Source organism: Bufo gargarizans, chromosome 1 (genome assembly GCF_014858855.1).
Source record: "Bufo gargarizans isolate SCDJY-AF-19 chromosome 1, ASM1485885v1, whole genome shotgun sequence".
NCBI classification, from domain to species: Eukaryota; Metazoa; Chordata; class Amphibia; order Anura; family Bufonidae; genus Bufo; species Bufo gargarizans.
Window position 1 is genome coordinate 129,864,877 of NC_058080.1, and position 23,151 is coordinate 129,888,027.

The 23,151-nt window shown below is 45.5% G+C and overlaps 1 protein-coding gene across 1 annotated transcript in view; it reads left to right on the top strand.

Annotated features, from left to right (window-relative positions):
• N4BP2 (NEDD4 binding protein 2) overlaps positions 1-23,151 on the top strand; it is a 74,997-nt gene that overhangs the window by 1,316 nt on the left and 50,530 nt on the right. The window contains 4 exon segments of the mRNA XM_044298488.1: positions 1,393-1,485; positions 3,302-3,573; positions 3,705-4,154; positions 4,156-4,705. Coding sequence (XP_044154423.1) covers positions 3,366-3,573; positions 3,705-4,154; positions 4,156-4,705 — 1,208 coding nt within the window. The 5' untranslated portion in view covers positions 1,393-1,485; positions 3,302-3,365.

The window sequence follows — 23,151 nt, forward strand, 5'->3', positions numbered from 1 at the left end:
CAGATGGGTGCGGCTTAGCGCGGTTTGTTGCTGCCTAGGTACAGCCCATCCATGCGCTGTGAATAATTACTTTGGCTGACGGTGACGTCACCGGGCTCCTTGCGAAGCGGAAGAAGAGGCTTCGCTCTGCAGAAAGGGACCCGGTACGTCACTGACTCTTAGAAAAACTGCACTTCTGGCTGAGATTTTGTGAATTGCAAAAGGGGCATCAGAAATGTCTGGTAAAGGTAGGACAGGCATGAATGTAATATTTAGGGGACTGTTGTACACACACAACAATGTCCCCAATCCCAGACATCCCCTTTAAAAACACTACCCTTCTGAACTGTATTTAAAGAAGAAAAAAAAAATCTTTATTCTCTGACCTGTTATCCCCTCCCTTCTGCTTCTCAGCTGTGTCATGTGACCAGCAATCAGACTTTCCAAATAACACAGAAATATCTTGTGTGGACAGGATCTGTGGATGACACATATATAGCAGTGTAATCCACAGATGCCCCAACCCATAACAGTGCCATCGACAGATCCCCCCCCCCCATACCAGTGCCATCCACAGATCCCTCCCATAACAGTGTCATGCACAGACCACCATTAGTTCAAAACCCACCAAAAGCACACCTTTTGGTTAAAAATATATTTTTTCCTATTTTCCTCCTCAAAAAAGGTGTGTCTTATAGGGCGAAAAAATACGGTACTAATATAGTCTGTTAATATTCGGCAACATTTTCTATATTACAAAAGGTATTGTCTCTTGTTGGCCAAGTCCTTTGTGCTGTCCACACAGCAGTCCTGTCCATAGGGCTATTTAAAAAAAAAAAAAACATTTTTAAAGTATTTTTAGCTGTTTTTCTCTTTCATTTTAGCAGCACTATACCATTGAGATGTAATCTAAAATATTGTCCTTCTTTAGATGTCAGCACAGAGAGATAAAACTCCTATAATGATAGGAAACCCATTGTTATTTTACTGCAGCTGTGAGGGAAGGATGTTATCTGTTAATAAAATAGTAGATTGGTAGACTTAAGGCTGTATTACACAGCCTGATGTGGCAGACGATTGTCCGGAGGGAAGGATCCTTCCCGGCAATCGCCTGCTCGCTAGTGGAGGAGACCACTGCTATTACATTCAGCGATCAGCTATGCCATCGCTCGTCCCCATGCTGTATAGAGGTTTGCCAGCAGCAGATCGCTATTAGACGCCAGGATCTTCTGTCTGTAAATGATACCTTTTTTTTACATGTCAAAAGACGTGGATTGCCCGATAATCAAGCATTTGCTTTTTCATCGGGCAGTCGGCGGCAGTATTACACTGCCAGACGATCACTAACTAGCATGCATATGAACGCTCGGGCTTTAGGATAGCATTATGACAACTCTATTGTTTTCTTGATAGGCCTAGATAAAGATGGCCACAGAGGAGAGCTGTGCTTATCAGTCCCTTATCCCCTTCCCTCTCAGGTCCCAGTGAATGGTCGGACTGAGAAAGGTGAGTGAGGTTCTTTGCTGTGCTAATCAAAAGAGCCGGGACAGGAATTAGACTACATGGAGGGACTTCAGAAAACCGTCCATCCATTTAAAAAAAATACAAAAATGACATAGAATCTTCACATATGGGCTGTTGAAGGGGTATTCTCATCACATACAATGGGGGCATATCGCTGGGAGTTGGAACCCGCACCTACAACGAGAACGGAGCGGGGAGAGCTGTGGCTGGAGGACCACGGATCTCCCTGGGTCCGTCCACCACCAAGCGCTGCTCCCATAGAAGTGAATGGGAGCACAGTGCGCACGCGTGGCCCCTGCTCCTATTTATTTCTGTGGGGCGGCCCTATAGAAATGAATAGAGGGCGGCTGCGCATGTGCAGTGTACCCTCCGTTCATTTCCCCTCTCCGTCCTCTGGGACCCGCACCTATTAGACAATGGAGGCATATCCTTGCAATATAGAAATATTAATGGTAATGTCCTTTAAACTTATTTTATCCAGAAATGCTGTGAGTGAGAGCTCCCTTAGTGTGCAGTGCTTTGTCTGGCAGTCCAGGGCGCCCGCTATCTATAGTCTGTGCAGAAGACCTTGCTTGCTGCTTGTCAACTGATAAGAGTTGCTAGAAAGTTAGACTTTGCAGAGACGCAGTTTGCAGGAGAGCAGCTCGCTGCTGAAAGGTAACACCACCGCGTACATATGTTATTTGAGGGGGGTGATTATTAAATTGCTCTTTTCTTTACATTTTCTACTCTTTAGTTTCCTGATGTCATGAATGTGCTCTAATTCTAAGACTAGTTTTACACTAGCGTTTTGTGCGGATGCGTCATGGATCTGCAAAAACTCTTCCGTTACAATAAAACAACCATATGCATCAGTCATGAACGGATCCGGTTGTATTATGTCTTCTATAGCCATGACTGATCTGTCTTGAACACCATTGAAAGTCAATGGGGGACGGATCCAATTTTTTATTGTGCCAGATCCGTTTCCATTGACTTACATTGTGTGTCAGGACAGATCCGTTTGGCTCCGCTTCGTCAGGCAGACAGCAAAACTCTGCAGGCAGAGATTTGGTGTCCGCCTCCATAGCGGAAATAGAGACTGATCAGAGCCAAATTGATGCATTCTGAGCGGATCCTTTTCCATTCAGAATGCATTAGGGCAAAACTGATCCTTTTTGGACCGCTTTTGAATGGATCTCACAAATGGAAAGCCAAAACGCCAGTGTGAAAGTAGCCTAAGTCATATGGCATATGTTTGGGATCTGCCACGAAAGTCTCAAGTGGGTAACCCCCTTTACATGACCATATGTGTTGCACAGGTGATCAGATAAGTGTCCCAGCATCAGGGTTGTTTCCACTGATCTAACGTTTTTTTTTGAGATGTTAATACTGCTGATTAACATCGGTATCTGATCGGTGGGGGTCTGACACCTTGGACCTCTGCCAGTCAGCTGTTCAAGAAGGCAGTGGCGCTCGTAGTAGTGCCACGGCCTTCTCGCTGCTTTCCCTAGGCCAGTGACGTTATGCTCATCGGTCACGTGGCCTAGGAGCAGCTCAGCCCCATAGAAGTGAATGGGGCTGAGCTGCGATACAAATAACAGCAGCTATACAATGTACGGCACTTGGTGAGCTGTGAGAAGGCCGTGGTGTTCACAGGAGTGCAGGTGCCTTCTCCAGCAGCTGATCGGCAGAGGACCTGGGTGTATGAACCCCACTGATCAGATACTGATGACTTGGGACAACACCTTTAAACTTATTGTTCTCAAATCTCAATCTTTGTAGTAGACTTTTGCAAATAATACCATTACTTTTCCAGGTGTTATTGGATATTAATAATGGAAATAAATAAAGCGGGAGACTGAAGAACATACAAGTTGGAAATGCCTAGAAAAAGGAAGAGTTTGTCGTCAAGTCCTAAAAGAAGGGTTTCTGTCAGCGGCTCTTCATTCATCCCATCTCCCTCAAGTAGCCTGCCCCTTCCATCTGCAATGAGCAATAACAGGAAGGATGTTTTTAGCAGTATGTGTGAGATGTTCCCCAATCTTGACTCGTCCTTGGTTGAGATGGTGCTTAGTGAATATAAAGAAGGTAAGAAACGCTGCTACACTGGTATATCGAGTATATCATGTCACAATGTAAATGAGTCTATAAACCTAAGCTAGAAAGCAATATGGTGTCAATATCTTATTTCTACCGACCTGTTTCTGTTTTAAACCTAGTTGAGATAGTGATGGACTATCTCCTGGAGCTCTCAACAGCCTCGAAAGGGAATACTGAAGAGTCAACAGGTTTTGCTGAGGTTGCATCATTTCTGGATGACTTCCAGACTGAATCGCAGGGTCCAGAAAATTTTGAAGATGTTCCAAATCAAATAGAAGAACAGCAAGACACCTCATACATGGATGAGACTGTGTGCAATGACTTGGATACGTTGTTAGATGAGGCACTTGATCAGTATGGCTTATACAATGTAGAATCATTTTGTAGCACAGAACATGGTGAAGACGCCTCATTGCTTCATAATATAGTGAAGCCAGAGCTGGATCAAGCTGCCTCCATTGACAATACCTCATTCCACATAGGACCATACAAACTTAATAGATCAGTCCAAAGCAGTTCTTCAAAGGGAAGATTACACACGTGCCTTGGATTCCGATGTTACTTCTGTTGACCGTGAAGTGGGCACATCTTCAGGTGTCACTGAGGTGGAAAACGTACAATCTGATTGCAAGGCTGTACCAAATATGATGTTCAGCTCTCAAAATTGTTCTCATTATGGAGCCACGTATTCCCAAGAAAACATTAGGAGTGTTGAGAAACCGATGGCAGTACACCAGCAATGTGCTGGGCCAGTATCCACATCACATGTGAAACTGCCTAGTGCACCCCCAAAGACACAAACCAAGTGGAATCCTATGGCCTCTTCGTTTTATCCAATATCCAGTGTAAATCCTTCATTCATTGCACCGGTAGCTGTTAATCCTTCACAATGGACATCTAGAAGAGATCCTGTCTCAGGAGTTCACTATAACCCTCCTCCTACTACTTATGTCTGGAATAATAACCATTTTCCTCAAACCCATTGGATTGCTGAGAATACCAAACCTATTCATAAGGCTCACAGTGGTCCTCAAACTTCCAAAAAAGTGACACCGTTTGTAGGAAAGGTGCTTGTCCTTCTGAGGGGTGCCCCAGGCTCTGGGAAATCTACATTAGCAAGGTAACATTTTATCATTATCCTTAAAGTACCATAATGTCCCCCAAACACCCACAGCTGTGGTCATCATGTCTCAAATGATGTCTTTGCCTATTTCATCCAATGGAATGGTTTGCCAAAAACAACTATTCACCCTCTGTTGTTTACGGGCATGGGCTGCTTGAAGTCAAAGGGGCAGTCTTCTTGGCGCTCAAGCTAGCCTTACCTCTGTCTTGCCTCTTTCCCCATGATTGATGCCTCAGTGCTCTTTTTCTTGAGAAATGGTGCGTCTGAGATCCGGTGCATGTGCCATTCTGTTTTGTATTTGGAACCTGAACTGAAAATGAAAGAACATCGTATGTGTGGCATCTCAGGCTCATCACATCTGAAGAAGAAAAGCACTGAGGTGTCAATCGGCAGAAGGAAGCAGGACGGGGCAAGGTTAGCTTCACTTGGAGAGTCAAGACCACTGTACCCTTGGCTTCAAGCACCCTCTTTGCATACGCCATAGGCAAAGACATCAGTGGAGATGTGATGACTGCAGCTGTGAGTTACTGCGGGTGGTTGGATAGGCCATTGTGGTGGTGATGGTGGTTCCCTTTAAAGAGAATCTGTAACCACATTTTGGCACTCCAAACTAAGGTTAGTTTCACCATATGCCGTAAGAGATCCTGCAGGTTGTTCTAGCAGAGAACAGCCTTCCGGAGCTCTCTGGATCTAGCTTTGCGGAACAGGTGCGGACCCATTCATTCTCTATGGGGACGGAATAGATGCGGAGAGCACACTATGTGCTCTCCGCATCCGCATTTCTGGAGCGCGCCGCCGATCTTCCGGTCCGTGGCTCCGGAAAAAAAAATGCGGATTCGCAATGCACTACAGACGTGTGAATGGACCCTAATTATAAAGGGGTTCGATTTGCCACCTGGCAAATATGCGAGAATTGGCTGGACAAAAAAATGCAGATTTGCCGAGTAGTGACTGAATCTCTGCTGCACCCCATTATAGTTAATGGGACTGGTGGGCATTCTGGTACCATCTGGCAATGCAGGATCCAGAGATCTCTTACCGCATATGTGAGACTAACCATATAACACTGTTGTATAGCTTGAGAGAAGTTCTGAAGATGTAATTAGGTTTGTAAAACTCGCCTAACCCCTGATGTCATCCTGTAATTCCCCACCCCCGACCCAATAAGTCCTGCTAATGATGTGTGCAAGCTCAGCAGAAATGAGGCCACCCACCTGCCTAGCAACTGCTGATTATGTAAGTTCAAGGGGTAGGGTGGTGTGCAGAGAATATAGCCTGATTGATACGTACAGCTCACAACCTTTTCAAGCAAATTGCATGGGAAATGCACATGAGATTGACAATAAAATATATACAGTGGCATGCAAAAGTTTGGGCACCCCTAGTCAAAATTACTCTTACTGTGAACAGTTAAGCAAGTTGAAATGATCTCCAAAAGGCGTACCGTTAGGGCTGTTTCAGACAAGCACGTCCACTATGAACGTGGTTCTCCATTATGAACACTGCTCTTTTCACAGGAGCGCACTGCATTATACTGATTTATAATGCTGTATGTCTCTACATGATCTGGGTTTACTGAATTATACTGACAGCATTATGTCAGTATAATTCTGTAGTGGGTCATGCAGAGACACACAGAATTGTAAATCAGTATACTCCTGTGCGCTCCTGCGAAAAGAGCAGTGTTCATAATGGAGAATCATGCTCACACACACGGCGCGTGATTTCCAAAGTGTACATGCTCGCCGAAAACAGCCCTTAAAGATGACACATTCCCTTTTGTATTTGAAGCAAAAACTATTTTTTATTTTCATAATTTACATTTTCAAAATAAAAAGGCAAAAGGGCCCGACGCAAATCTATGGGCACCCTGCATGGTTAGTATCTAGTAGCACCCCCTTTGGCACAGCTTGTAAACACTTTTTGTAACCAGCCAAGGGTCTTTAAATTCTTGTTTGAGGAATTTTTATCCATTTTTCCTTGCAAAAGTCTTCCAGTTCTGCGAGATTCCTGGGCTGTCTTGCATGCACTGCTCTTTTGAGGTCTATCCACAGATTTTCACTGATGTTCAGATAAGGGGGCTTGGTAAAACCTTCAGCTTGTGCCTTTTGAGGTAGTCTATTGTGGATTTTGAGGTGTGTTTAGGATCATTATCCATTTGTAGAAGTCATCCCCTTTTCAACTTCAGCTTTTTTATAGTTGGTGCTATGTTTACTTCCAGAATTTTTCTGGAATGTCTTTGAATCTATTCTTCCCTCTACTCATGAAATGTTCCTGTGCCATTGGCTCAAACACAACCTCAAAGCATGATTGATCCACCCCCATGCTTAATGGTTGGATAGGTCTTATATCTGTAAAGAATAATTCAAGGCAACTGGACGTACTGTAGATTTCTTGAAAACGTTTCACTCGTTCTTCCAACGAGCTTTCTCAATTCTGAGTGATTGTATAGGTCTGGTTTTCATAAAATTCTTTATAAAATACCTTTTCTCATTGTGGCCAAAGAATTCGATTTTAACCTCACCGGTCCACAGGACTTGTTTCCATAATGCATCAAGATTGTTTAGATGTTTTGTAAACTTCTGACGCTGAATTTTGCTGTGAGGACGCAGGAGACATTTTCCTCTGATGACTGTTGTATGACAGCCATATTTCTGAATGTGTTGCTGAATAGTAGAACAATGTACCACATCTCCTGAGTCTGCTAAATCTTCCTGAAAGTCTTTTGCAGTCAAGTGGGGTTCTGATTTGCCTTTGTAGCAATCGTACGAGACCATTTTTTTTCTTGGTCTTCCAAACCTTCTCTTGACCTCTACTGTTCCTGTTAACTGCCAGTTCTTAATTACATTTTGAACTGAGGAAATGACAACCTGAAAATGCTTTGCTTTCTATTTATAGCCTTCTCCTGCTTTGTGGGCCTCAACTATTTTCATTTTCAGAATGTTAGGCAGCTGCTTAGATGAATCCATGGCTGCTGCTTTTTGGGACGAGGTTAGAGGAGTCTGGGTATTTATAAAGCTTTGACATTTGGAATTAGTGTTACACCATGCAGTACTTCTGGCAGATTGATGGGTGTGGGGTACAGGTGGTGACCGTTGAATGTTCAGTTTTTAGTGTCATGTTTCTTGAAGGAGTTGTACAGCTTTCAAGTATATTTTAAATAAGAAGAACCTGTCAAGGGAAGCATACTTACCTGCTGTTCGACGCTTGTTCTGGCTCCGTGGAACCCCTTTTGTATTCACTGTGCTTGGATACCCACATGTAAACCTATGGCACGGTTGGGTGTCACGTAATCCACTGCAGCCAATGACTGGCTGTAGTAATGTGCCATTGTTGGACATGTCATCGCTGGAGTGCACTTGACTCTTGTCCTTGCTGGGGCTGAAGTGCAGTGAAGACAGCAATGGACCCACGGAGTCGGACTAACTGTCGGGTAGCAAGTAAGTATACTTCCATAATCGGGTCATGCTAGGTGGACTGTGGGGTTTAAAAATGCTTGAGAGTTGGACAACCCCTTTAAGCATAATTGCTGAGAAGTGATCTTCGCAGAATAGCAAGGGTCCACCTATTGTGAGCTTCATTGGCTAGAATGAAAACGGTCAGATTTTAGATATTTTTTTTTATAGTAGAAAATATGGGCAAGTTACTATCAGACACCATATAGTACATGACAATCCAGAGATCTCCCCGTTTATTGCTCCATTTGTTCTGCTAGATTTACTTCAGGCTGGCAGCTCAGGTGGTGTGTCCCTTTCTCAGTCAGTGTGTCCTTTCTGCTGTAGCTCTTTCCCTCTAACTGCCGCAGCATATAGCTGATGGCAGTTAAAGCTTTAAACTGAGCATGTGTGACCACCGAAGTGAAATGTACCATTTCGAATATAATTAAAGTACTGGACTTTGACACAAGCTACAATAGCTGGGATTTTCTTTTCACTTGATTGTGGGATTCACTAATTCCCATTGCAGTGCTCATTGGGACCAGGTGCTGACCGGACTATTATCATTTTCACCTCTTTGAAATGGACAGAAAAATTATAGCAGACACCCGCGGCTCATGTCCGCAACCGGCAGTAATGCCGATCGTGGACATTTAACCCCTTAAATGCCGTGGTCAATCCTGACCACGGCATCTGAGCGCGTGAAACACCAGAAATGCGCGCTTCCGGTGATGCCCCGGCTCCCCTGTGTGGCGATCGGAGGAGCCGAAGCTTCTGTGCGGCAGCCCCTGTCTTTGTGAATGACAGGAGGCTGCTAGAAAAATTATACATATAAGGTATTGCCGGATTTGTACTGACCTGTAGAATAAAAATAACTGGTCAGTTTTATCGCACATCGAACGTCGTAAATAAAAAAAAAAAACTTAAAACTGTGGTGGAATTGCTTTTTTTTTTTATTAATAAATTTTATTTTTTTTTTGCAATTTCACCCCATTTGGAATTTTTCTCCCGCTTCCCACTACATCATGTGCAATATTCAATGGTGGCGTTGGAAAGTACAACTTGTCCCGCAAAAAACAAGTCCTCATATGGCTATGTGAACAGACAAATAAAAAAGTTATGGTTCTGGGAAGGCAGGGAGCACAAAACAAAAACGCAAAAAAAAAAAAAAAAAAAAACACACTCCTGAAAGGGTTAGGCCCCTTTCATACGGGCGAGTTTTCCGCGCGGGTGCAATGTGTGAGGTGAATGCATTGCACCCGCACTGAATTCCGGACCCATTTATTTCTATGGGGCTGTGCACATGAGCAGTGATTTTCACGCATCACTTGTGCGTTGCATGAAAATCGCAGCAAGCTCTATTTTGTGCGTTTTTCACACAACGCAGGCCCCATAGAAGTGAATGGGGCTGTGTGAAAATCGCAAGCATCCGCAAGCAAGTAGTGATGCGGTGCGAATTTCACGCACGGTTGCTAGGAGACCATCGGGATGGAGACCTGATCATTATATTATTTTCCCTTATAACATGGTTATAAGGGAAAATAATAGCATTTTGAATACAGAATGCATAGTACAATAGGGCTGGAGGGGTTAAAAAAAAAAAAATAAAAATAAAAAAAAATTGAAGGGTTTCTACCACCTCATTTTGACCTAATTGGCTCTCAGACACTAGCGATCTGCTAGTGTATTATCTACCTAACAATGCTATTTTCAGACCTTTGTGTGGATCTGTTTCACTAAAAAACGAACTTTTATTGATATGCTAATGAGCCTCTAGGTGCTATGGGGGCGTCGTTTCAGCACTTAGAGGCTCGGTCTACTCACCCTGTATGCTGCCCCGCTCGTCCGTCAAGCCCGCCCATCTCCTCTAGAATGCCATCCTCCATCTCAGCCAGCGGACGAATTCTCGCGCCTGCGCCGTGCGCGTCTGTATTCGGCGCAGGCGCAGTGACTGTCTGAACGCTCTCTGCACCGGCATCTCCACTGCGCCATCTGTTCCTCGGAGCACTCTGACGTAATCGGCGCAGGTGCAGTGGAGATGTCTGTGCATCCCGAATACAGACGCGCACGGCGCAGGCGCGAGAATTCATCCGCTGGCTGAGTAGACCGTGTGAGTAGACCGAGCCTCTAGGTGCTGAAAAGACGCCCCCATAGCACCTAGAGGCTCATTAGCATATCAATAAAAGTTCGTTTTTTTGTGAAACGGATCCACACAAAGGCCTGAAAATAGCATTGTTAGGTAGATAATACAATAGCAGATCGCTAGTGTCTGAGAGCTAATTAGGTCAAAATGAGGTGGTAGAAACCCTTTAACTCCCCTTAATCCACTTGTTTGCGCAGCCGCCATCTCTTCTGTCTTCTTCTTTGAGGAATAGGACCTTTGATGACGTCACTGCGCTCATCACATGGCCCGTCACACGATCCATCACCATGGTGATGGACCATGTGATGAGCGCAGTGACTTCACCACAGGTCCTTTACCCAGGTCCTGAAGACAGAAGAGAAGCAGGCTGCGCGAACAAGTGGATTAAGGTGAGTTAAATTTATTTTATTTTTTTGTTTAACCCCTCCAGCCCCATTGTACTATGCATTCTGTATTCAGAATGCTATTATTTTTCCTTATAAAATGGTTATAATCTACACAACCTTGAACCCAAACTCGAACTTCTGTAAAGAAGTTCGGGTCTGGGTACCACAGTCAGTTATTTATCACGCGCGTGCAAAACGCATTGCACCCGCGCGATAAAAACTGAACAACAGAACGCAATCGCAGTCAAAACTGACTGCAATTGCGTACCTACTCGCGCGGGTTTGCCGCAACGCATCCGGACCTTATCCGGACACGCTCGTGTGAAAGAGGCACTGCAGATATTTGCACAGCAGGGTGGCTGGGGTCCCACTATGCAGGGAAAACTTAGGATGACAAACTCATTTCAAATTGCATGATTTTCCTAACATATGACGTAAAGTCATGATTTTATTTAAGACACGGAGGCTCATATTGCTTTCTTTTCTTTTTACTGACCACCAATAGCAGCAAAGAAAATAAGACAACAAGTAACCATGGTAACCAAGACCCTCCCACATAACATCCCTATAATAGTCCTGCTTTGCATAGATTCCTCCTCTTTCTTTGGCGGTGACACTCCTCTGTAGACTCTGAAGGTCCATCCGCTAAAGGCCTCATGCACACGACCGTTGTGTGCATCCGTGGCCGTTGTGTCGTTTTCCATATTTTTTTCGCGGACCCATTGACTTTCAATGGGTCAGTGGAAAAATCGGAAAATGCACCGTTTGGCAGCCGCATCCGTGATCCGTCTGTCCTGGCCGTGAAAAAAATAGGACCTGTCCTATTTTTTTCACGGCCAACGGTTCACGGACCCATTCAAGTCAATGGGTCCGTGAAAAATCACGGATGCACACAAGATTGTCATCCGCGTCTGTGATCCGTGTCCGTTTTTTCCTATCATTTCAATGGCAAACTTGACTTAGATATTTTTTTCATGTCCATGGATCCTCCAAAAAACAAGCAAGACCGACGGACGAAAAAACGGTCACGGATCACGGACCTACGGACTCCGTTTTTGCGGACCTTAAAAAAAAAAAAAACGGTCGTGTGCATGAGGCCAAACTCTCACAAACAAAACTGAACTGGAACAGCATCCGAACTCTCCAACTGAAGAACAAAACTGGGGAGATACTCAAAACGACTGTAGGTATCAGACGTAGCTTGCGGGAATATTCATCCTAAAGAAAAAACAAGAAAGAAGAAAAAAAACAGTAATCGGAACTGTTCAGAACCATGGATCAAGTACCAAACCTGAAAAAATGCATACAGAGGTATCCTTAAATTACAATATAAACAAAGGTATAAAGGTAAACAAAGATGCCACCAAAATTAGGGAGGGAAGAAAACCAGGGAGGGGCAATACTCGCCTCCGTGTCTTTAATAAAATCATGACTTTATGTCATATGTTAGGAAAATCATGCAATTTTATTACATGACACAGAGGCTCATATTGCGAGTTTAAAGCTGACTTACCACCGAGGAAAAAACATGAACAGGAGGACGAAAATAAAACTTATGAAATGTAGACCAATCTGCCAGCTTCATTATGTCCTCTAACCTGGCCCCTGCAACAGCCATGGATGTCGCTGAAGCACCTCTAGTGGAATGTGCAGTAAACACCAAAGTATCCACACCTGCCAAGGACTTAACCCAACGAGCCAGAGTGATGCTAGTAACCGGAAGAAAGGGGCGTTGGTAAGACAGAAAAAGCTGAGGGTGTGAAGTATCGTGGTGAGAGGCTGTGCGCGAATCATATTCCCTCAGACAGGCGACTGGGCAGAGAGATGGAGTATCCGGAAAACTGGGATATGCCACAGATTTTATGTTGTTCTTGGTGCGCCGCGTAATATTGAATATGACCCCAATCAGAGTAAATGAACGGGCATCGTGGGCCAAAGCTCGGACATCTGAGACTCTTTTACAAGAAATCAAACAGAATAAGGAAACCAACTTGGCCGAAAGTTGACGTAAAGAAAGTTCCGCGTTTGGAGGCCAAGAAGAGAATAAGGACAATATGGACGCCACATCCCATGTGGTCGAGAAACGGGGCCTAGGAGGATGGGAGAGGCGAGCGCCTTTAAGAAGGCGACACACCAAGGGATGCTGACCACCTGGGCATCCGTCGAACCCCTGATGAGAGGAAGAAATGGCAGAGCGAAAAACATTAATAGTCTGATATGCTCTACCATCCTCGAACAGTGAAGTGAGGAATTGAAAGATCTCCGTTACAGGAGCTGAAATGGGATCCATGTGTCTAGCCACGAACCAATCAGTTCAAGACTTCCAGGACGCTCGATAAGCCCGTCTGGTGCCGGGGGCCCATGCGCCCTCCAGGAGGCGTGTAGTAGATTCCGAAACTCCTGTGACGTCCCAGGGTTCCCTGAAATCCTGCAGGCTAGGAGTTGGAGGGTTCCTTCCAAGACGAGAGGATGAGGCAGACCTGAAGGGTCTACCAAAAGATCTGCAAAAACTGGGAGAGGGAGAGGACACTGGATCAGGCATTCCAGCAGTTAAGGAAACCAAGGCTGGGAGGTCCAAAAAGGAACCACCAGGATCAATTCGGCTTCCTCTTGACGGTCTCGGGTTAGCACTAGGGGAATCAGAGCAAATGGGCGAAAGGCATACAAGAGGTTGCCGGCCCAGCTCTGTTGAAAGGCGTCGGTGGCTTCTGCGTCCGGATCCGGGCGCCAACTGAAGAACCTGGGAAGATGGGTGTTCAAGCGGGATGCAAACAGATCTATATAGCAGGGACCCCAGCGGGAGGATATGGATGAGAAGACCATCCTGTGCAATCGCCAATCGCTGGAATCCGAGAGAAACCGAGAGCTCCAGTCCGCGTGTGTATTGTGCAGACCGGGGAGATGCCTCTGGACAGACAGAAGGTCCAAAACTCCCGAGCCAGATGGGATAATGCAAAGGGAGTATAGGATGGCTCTGCCTCTGACTAGGAATGCCAAGGTGCACCAAACTGATGTCGCACTCCAATCACCAAGAGAAAATTGTAACAAAGAAGTGAATGGGCACTCTTATAACTGGACCACAGATCTAGTACAATAACACTATCTTTAATTGTAAAATATTCAGTATGTAAAATAGCATGCAAATCCTGGTCACAATTCTATATAAATATCCATGCTAATATGCATTAAAATAACACCTCCTAAAAGGAATTGTAGGCCTGTAAATTAGGGCTGCACGATATGGGAATTTTGTGCGATTGCGATTAGGGCCCTAAAAAAAACGATATGCGATGCGATATTTTAAGGGAATTGTGCTAGAGGTCTATTTGCTTGGATTTTCCCATATGAGCCGCTGACGCGGCTGGGTATGACATAGTTATGGGGGATCTGTGGATGATGCGCTGTTATGGGGTGGATCTGTGGATGATGCGCTGTTATGGGGTGGATCTGTGGATGATGCGCTGTTATGGGGGATCTGTGGATGATGCGCTGTTATGGGGTGGATCTGTGGATGGCGCTGTTATGGGGGATCTGTGGATGATGCGCTGTTATGGGGGATCTGTGGATGATGCGCTGTTATGGGGTGGATCTGTGGATGGCGCTGTTATGGGGTGGATCTGTGGATGGCGCTGTTATGGGGTGGATCTGTGGATGGCGCTGTTAAGGGGTGGATCTGTGGATGGCGCTGTTATGGGGTGGATCTGTGGATGATGCGCTGTTATGGGGTGGATGATGCGCTGTTATGGGGTGGCTCTGTGGATGATGCGCTGTTATGGGGTGGCTCTGTGGATGATGCGCTGTTATGGGGTGGCTCTGTGGATGATGCGCTGTTATGGGGTGGCTCTGTGGATGATGCGCTGTTATGGGGTGACTCTGTGGACTCTGTGGATGGCGCTGTTATGGGGTGGCTCTGTGGATGGCGCTGTTATGGGGTGGCTCTGTGGATGGCGCTGTTATGGGGTGGCTCTGTGGATGGCGCTGTTATGGGGTGGCTCTGTGGATGGCGCTGTTATAGGGTGGCTCTGTGGATGGCGCTGTTATGGGGTGGCTCTGTGGATGGCGCTGTTATGGGGTGGCTCTGTGGATGGCGCTGTTATGGGGTGGCTCTGTGGATGGCGCTGTAATGGGGTGGCTCTGTGGATGGCGCTGTAATGGGGTGGCTCTGTGGATGGCGCTGTAATGGGGTGGCTCTGTGGATGGCGCTGTTATGGGGTGGCTCTGTGGATGGCGCTGTTATAGGGGATGTGTGCTATGACACATAGGGCCATGAGGGGGGCCAGCATAAGACGCACATATAGCATCTTATGCTGGTCCCCCTCATAAGAGTGACTGACGTCACTTAGTAACGCTCCTCCCACTTCAGGAAGCAGGAGCGTTACTAAGTGACGTCAGTCACGCGCCGGCCGGCCACCTCGCTGCAGTGCATTTATCCTGAAAGTGAGTACAGAGGCTGGCCATGTTTTCAATAGGAGAGAGCTTGTTTCACACACTAGTAAAATACTTGATACACAAAGCCAGTTATGTGCGCGGGGCCCCTTCATATATAATCGTTGCATTTTCTGGTCTGCCATATCGCATTTGCCGATTATCGCGATTCGATTAATTTTGCGATATATCGTGCAGCCCTACTGTAAATATACAATAAAATAGATAATAAAAAACTATTCAATCAAATATCAGTTCACTGATATAGCTACTGAGAATTCACAATCAATTTCAATCCTGCTGGTGATAAATTGAATAGATTAGATTATCTACAAAGGGCCTGACACCCCGGCCAAATAAAATAATATTACATATGAACCAAGTCCGTCCAGTCTCCAGGATGCAAAGGTAGACTGGCAAACTTACTGCACTCCAATGATTACAACAGTGACTGATAGTGAGTGAATCCCTGTGAATACAGAAAATGAAAACCAAAGTGCTAGTAAGACAATGCAAAAAGTGCTAATAATAAATAGTATGTCAATCCAAGTCCAACCATCTATTCTGATGCTGAAATAAATGTGCAAACAGATTCGTGCTCAATATAAAACGTGTTACGGTGCTCAAGTTAATAAAATATACAGTCACAGTAATAGATCATATATTGCCCCTTGATCTCAGGGGGCTCGGCAGTATTAATATAAAGGCTGGATCTCACTAGTTGCCGTTTTCCTAGAGATGGGCCTTTCTACTACAATGTTGCAGGTTTCCTGGGAATAGACCTTGTATTCAAATGTTCCAATCCAAAAGGTTTCAATTCAACACCATAGTAGCGATAAATATCAAAAGTTCAGCAGTGTTGGTTTGTTACTCACGCTCTCTCCTGGTGTTCACTCCGTGGCGTCCCACGTGGCGCGAGTACAGGGTAAGCTTACCTCTTAAGGGCAGATTTCAATAGTGCCTTACTGCTGAATATAGATTCTGTGTGGTCCGGTCTGAAGGTTATACAAGTCCGGCTGCAAGTAAGAGATCTGTCTCTATCTATCTTACCGCAGGTTCACAATTCAATTCTTTGATTGTAGTAGGCGTTTCTCATGCCTCTCACAGCACAGGTGGTTAGGTTTCACAGGCTCCCTGGTGTTACCCATAGGTTGCCGGACTATGTCCAGAGGGGCTGCGATTCCTTTTTCTTGAAAGCGCTTTCTCTAAACGGCAAATAATATAGAGCTGTTATTATTTCAGTTTTGCCGGTTATTGCCAGATCCAATTCATCCACGCCAGACGCGTTTCGAAGGTTAACCTGCCTTCTTCCTCAGTGGCTTTGGTAGATCTGGCTGACTGACCGGCTTTTATTCCTTTACCTTCCAAAAGGGCTCCACAGTAAACCCGAGATGGATCCAGTGGATCTGGTATTGTTAAATCAGCTCCTCCATGCATTGCGATTCCAATGTGGTTCTTCTGCTTTTTTTTATATATATTCATGCGTTTTTTATTCTACAGAGTCTTTAGTTCAAAAGAAACACTTCCTATAGATACCCTTTAAAAAGAAGTGGGTTCCACAGATGTGGGTGTTGTGTTAACTGCAAAAATACATCTTTTGCTAGAAAAACTACACAAATTAACTCAACACAAAACCCGTTCTCCCTTGATATTAAAAGTCTCCTGACATGTAATAGTTCTAATGTTATTTATATAATTGAATGTACATGTGCCAAACAATATATTGGCAGGACCAAAAGGCCTTTAAAAATCAGAATAGCGGAACATATAAACAACATAAAAAAGGGTTACGAAAAACACGGTACTATTCAAACACTTTAAATTGATGCATAATCAGGACCCTAAAACTTTAACATTTGCAGCATTTGAACAGATAGAGCGACATTGAAGGGGAGGAAATCATATTGCACGAATGTCTAGAGCTGAATCCAGAAGGATTTTCGAGTTCGGCAGTTTGGCACCAGCTGGGCTAAATGCCGAACTGGAAATATTTGGGTTTCTATAATGGGGTGGACGCCTTCGGATCGCAAGGAGTACTAGTCTGGCTGTTTATCAGCACCAAGAACCCCCCCCCGGCCTGGAGACCTCCGCCCCCCATTCCATCTACCCCACCTGACTTGAAGGCACCTTCTACGAATGAGCAGTAATTTACACCTATGACATTTTAGTGAATGACCCCCAACGGAGCTATGGATTTGCTGTACATTATATCTCATTCTGCCCTTACAATATCCTCGATTATATTTAAAATTTTGAGAGGGGCAGGAGAAGATAGTTGTGAGTGAGAAGGAAAGCCTCCTATTTGAAACTATCTCTGCGCTATTTCTATCGTCGTGATGGCCGAATCTATGTCCATGACAAGAATTTGGCTTCACATTCACACATTCATGTTGGTCTAACATTTTGCATAATGGTTTTAGATTATTTTTTATACATTTTTAAACAGTTTTTTGAGAAGTTTTTTTTTAAAAGATTTATAAAATATTTCTAATATAGCTTTAATATGAGATATGATTGTCTACAATGTATTATAGCAAGCAGGCCTATAGAGAGCAAACCACAAGCAATTGATAGCTTGGAATAAGAAATATAACAAAAGACCTTAAACGCACTAAAATCGCTAAATTAATATAATAGAGTAACAATGGGACATATGGCTATAATGTTGTAGATATATTTCATATCCATATATTCAGTTTTTCAGAAATCACACTATTGTTTTAATTAAATATTGAACTATTGGATATAACTGTTTATAGTGTGAGAACGCAAACAGCTGCAATGAAAATAATCTATAGGAAGTGTTTCTTTTGAACTAAAGACTCTGTAGAATAAAAAACGCATGAATATATATAAAAAAAGCAGAAGAACCACATTGGAATCGCAATGCATGGAGGAGCTGATTTAACAATACCAGATCCACTGGATCCATCTCGGGTTTACTGTGGAGCCCTTTTGGAAGGTAAAGGAATAAAAGCCGGTCAGTCAGCCAGATCTACCAAAGCCACTGAGGAAGAAGGCAGGTTAACCTTCGAAACGCGTCTGGCGTGGATGAATTGGATCTGGCAATAACCGGCAAAACTGAAATAATAACAGCTCTATATTATTTGCTGTTTAGAGAAAGCGCTTTCAAGAAAAAGGAATCGCAGCCCCTCTGGACATAGTCCGTCAACCTACGGGTAACACCAGGGAGCCTGTGAAACCTAACCACCTGTGCTGTGAGAGGCATGAGAAACGCCTACTACAATCAAAGAATTGAATTGTGAACCTGCGGTAAGATAGATAGAGACAGATCTCTTACTTGCAGCCGGACTTGTATAACCTTCAGACCGGACCACACAGAATCTATATTCAGCAGTAAGGCACTATTGAAATCTGCCCTTAAGAGGTAAGCTTACCCTGTACTCGCGCCACGTGGGACGCCACGGAGTGAACACCAGGAGAGAGCGTGAGTAACAAACCAACACTGCTGAACTTTTGATATTTATCGCTACTAAACTTTGCCGCACTTATGGTGTTGAATTGAAACCTTTTGGATTGGAACATTTGAATACAAGGTCTATTCCCAGGAAACCTGCAACATTGTAGTAGAAAGGCCCATCTCTAGGAAAACGGCAACTAGTGAGATCCAGCCTTTATATTAATACTGCCGAGCCCCCTGAGATCAAGGGGCAATATATGATCTATTACTGTGACTGTATATTTTATTAACTTGAGCACCGTAACACGTTTTATATTGAGCACGATCTGTTTGCACATTTATTTCAGCATCAGAATAGATGGTTGGACTTGGATTGACATACTATTTATTATTAGCACTTTTTGCATTGTCTTACTAGCACTTTGTTTTTGTTTTTTCTGTATTCACAGGGATTCACTCACTATCAGTCACTGTTGTAATCATTGGAGTGCAGTAAGTTTGCCAGTCTACCTTTGCATCCTGGAGACTGGACGGACTTGGTTCATATGTAATATTATTTTATTTGGCCGGGGTGTCAGGCCCTTTGTAGATAATCTAATCTATTCAATCCATCACCAGCAGGATTGAAATTGATTGTGTATTGTCAGTAGCTATATCAGTGAACTGATATTTGATTGAATCGTTTTTTATCTATTTTATTGTATATTTACAGGCCTACAATTCCTTTTAGGATGTGTTATTATAATGCATATTAGCATGGATATCTATATAGAATTGTGACCAGGATTTGCATGCTATTTTACATACGGAATATTTTACAATTAAATATAGTGTTATTGTACTAGATCTGTGGTCCAGTTATAAGAGTGCCCATTCACTTCTTTGTTACAGATGGGATGTCACAGAGTGTGTGCGCCGCCCATGGCGTTCACGTAACGCACTGCCGACACGTCCAGCCGTAATCTGATGCAGGTGTTGGACATATCTCATGTAAAACTGCGAACTGCGAAGAATCCTGCTAGAAGCTCCAAGGAGTTGATATGGAGTCTGGACTCTTCAGCGGACCAACGTCCCCCAGTGTGCACTCCGTCGCAATAGGCGCCCCATCCTAACAGGCTGGCGTCTGATTCCACCGTGAAGTCCGGACGTGGGCCGACAATAGCCTTGCCATTCCAAACTTCCAGGTTCCGGATCCACCATGTCAGTTCGTCCCTCGAATCCTCATCTAACGTGATCAGGTCTTTGTATGATGCCCCTGCGCGAAGATTAGATATTTTGAGGAGCTGCATGGCACGATAATGTAGCGGTGCTGGAAAAACTGCCTGGATAGAGGACGAAAGGAAGCCTATGACGCGGGCCAGGCGACGTAACGATACCTGTGGAAGGGATAACGTCTGGCGTATCTCCTTGTGGATGGCCCGAACCTTGGATGACGGAAGACTGAGAGTCTCTGTCACTGAATTGATAGTGAATCCCAAAAACGCCATGGACTGGGAAGGTACCAGGCAGGATTTCTCCATGTTGAGGAGAAAACCTAGGTGAGACAATAAGTCCATTGTCCAGGATAAGTGCGTGAGCAAGGTCGGACGATCTTGGGCCAATATGAGGATATTGTCTAAGTATACAATTAGCCGAACGCTGCGGAGGCAGGACACAACTGATTGTAGTAACTTGGTGAAACACCAAGGAGCTGAGGACAGCCCGAAGGGGAGGCAATAGGTACTGTCAAATAGGCATCCTTCAGGTCCAATTTGACAAGCCAATCTCCATGGAGGAGCATGTCTCTCAGGCGGTGGATGCCCTCCATCTTGAAGTGGCGATAACGAACAAATGCGTTCAACGCCCGAAGGTTGATCACCGGACGCATCTGCCAGCCTTTTTTAGCCATCAGAAACACGTTGCTGATAACGCAATTGGAGAATTGGTCTGAAGTAGGTTCTATCGCACCCTTCAGAAAAAGCTGATTAAATTCTCTGTGCAACATTGGGCCGGGAGGACCATTGGATGAGGGGGGCGAAACTAAGCCGGGAGGGCCCACCAACTCTATGTGAAAACCCCGAACTGTAGTGAGGACCCATTGGTCGGCCGCGATGGCTGACCAAGCGTGGGAAAAAATATGGAGTCTGCCCCCTACCCAAACAGTTGAAGAAGATAGAGGGATTGGTTGACTTACCAAATGGGCGTCTGGATCCCGAGAATCCCCTGGTCCCGTGGGATCGCCAAGGAGCACCACGTGTGGGTAAAAAGGTGGACGGCTGGCGGAACTCCTGGCTGGAAGATCTGAAGGATACGGAGCCTCGACCCGAACCGCGGGTCTGGAAAGATAACCGGCCGGACAGACGGCCCCTAGTATTGCCGGCCCTGGCGGAGACCCGTCCCTGAAAAACCTGTCTCATTGACGATTGGGCTTTATCCAGCGCCGTGAAGGCACCAACAAAATGCGATAGATCTTTAATGAAAGAGTCTCCAAAAAGGAGACCCTGGGCATCCTTGCCCGCCTCAGTCAAGGCCAAATTGTACAATTTAGGCTCTATTTTGAATAGAATGGCCTTCCTTCTTTCAATAGAAAGAGAGGTATTAGCATTGCCAGCGAGACTGTGTCCACCCCCGGAGCTCCTTCGGATCCACCTGAGTGTTCTGGATTCTGGCTGATTCCGCCAACTCAAAGATTTTTGTAAGGGGCCCAGGTCATCCAGTAATTTGTCCTGGCAGGCCTTCAGGGCTGACTCAAGACCCTTGCGCGGGTTCCACCCAGATTTGGCCAGAAACTGGATCATTTTAGGATCCACTACTGGTGTGTCACACACCTTGTTGGGGACAATGGGCCTAGGGCACTCAGCCCTCAACTTATTACTAGCCTCCTTGCTAAGGGGCTGACGTATGCGGGACTCCAAATACTTAGCAACGTGGTCCGATGGGAGCCACTCGGTGGACCTCGGGTGATGGAGCGCATCCGGGTCGAATAGTGGCTCTCCCGAAGGGTCAATAATCGCCTCTAGGGTACTAGAAGGGACCTTAGGGGGGTTGGAAACGGGGGGATTAGGAACAGACGATGGCCCGGGAGGGTCCATCTCCAATAGTTCCAGGTCCTCTGGCTCTGAACCCAAGTCAGACTCTGACTGCGCCTCCTCTTACGATCCGAGTTCGGACTCGAATTGCGTATCATATTGCGCTCTGGCGCATTTCCACGGCCTCGTCTTTTTCTGCCTGGCGGGCATAGGCTCTTTTGCGCGAATTCCGCGCACTCTCTTGGGTGGCAAGTAACACACCAGTCTTAGTGGTTCTGGAGGCTGGAGAATCAGAACCGGCTGACCCTGAGGTTTAGGGGAGGGGGATCTGTGGATGGCACCGTTTAGGGGAGGGGGGATCTGTGGATGGCACCGTTTAGGGGAGGGGGGGGATCTGTGGATGGCACCGTTTAGGGGAGGGGGGATCTGTGGATGGCACCGTTTAGGGGAGGGGGGATCTGTGGATGGCACCGTTTAGGGGAGGGGGGATCTGTGGATGGCACTGTTTAGGGGAGGGGGGATCTGTGGATTGCACCGTTTAGGGGAGGGGGGATCTGTGGATGGCACCGTTTAGGTGAGGGGGGATCTGTGGATGGCACCATTTAGGGGGGGGGGGGCCATCTGTGGATGGCACTGTTTAGGGGAGGGGACTCGGCTCTCCCTGCAGGGAGAGTGTAAAGTCCTATTCACCCTAATAGAGCTCTATTAGGGTGAATATGACAAGGGTTCTAGCCCTTAAGGAGGCTAATAGTTATTAAATAAAAAGTAAAAAAAAAAAAAAGTTTAAACACGCCCCCCCCAAATATAGAAAAATATATATCGCATATCGCACATGCTTAAAATTATATTGCAATATAGATTTTAGGCCCTATCGCCCACCCCTACCTCCATGGCCTCAGGAGTATGGTTATTGGGGTGGCCGTCCTCTGACATGATCCCCTAGGGCACTGTGCTATAAAATCTACCCTGAAGTACTAATATGATGATGAGGGCAGGGTGAGGAAGGGGGGGGGGGGGTTGTACACAATAGAGAGGGCAGGGTACCACCAGGAGCAAAGAGGGCAGCCGCCGATGCGACCGAACGTCCGTTGGCACTGGTGGCGCGCACGAAATCTCACGAGATTTTGCGCCGCCCTGAGGAGAAAATAGGGGCGGGAGCAAGCGGAGCCGAGGAGAAGATCTCGTCCCGAGGTAAGGTCTGGGTGATGGCGACTGAAATCGAGTGAGATTTCGGCCGCAATGGATGCCGAGGAGACACAGAAGAGGGGAGAAGAACCGGAGGCCAAGAGGGACACCGGAGAGAGGCGAGAAACCGCCGGAATATGATAAGGACCAGAGACTGAGGGGGGGACCTAAGTAACAAGGGGAAAGACCGCAGGGTCAAAATGAAGAGAGAGAGGAACAATATACCCTAAAAAGGAAAAAAACAGATACAAAATACGAGGGTTCAACATATACAGTACAGACCAAAAGTTTGGACACACCTTCTCATTCAAAGAGTTTTCTTCATTTTCATGACTATGAAAATTGTAGATTCACACTGAAGGCATCAAAACTATGAATAAACACATGTGGAATTATATACATAACAAAAAAGTGTGAAACAACTGAAAATGTCATATT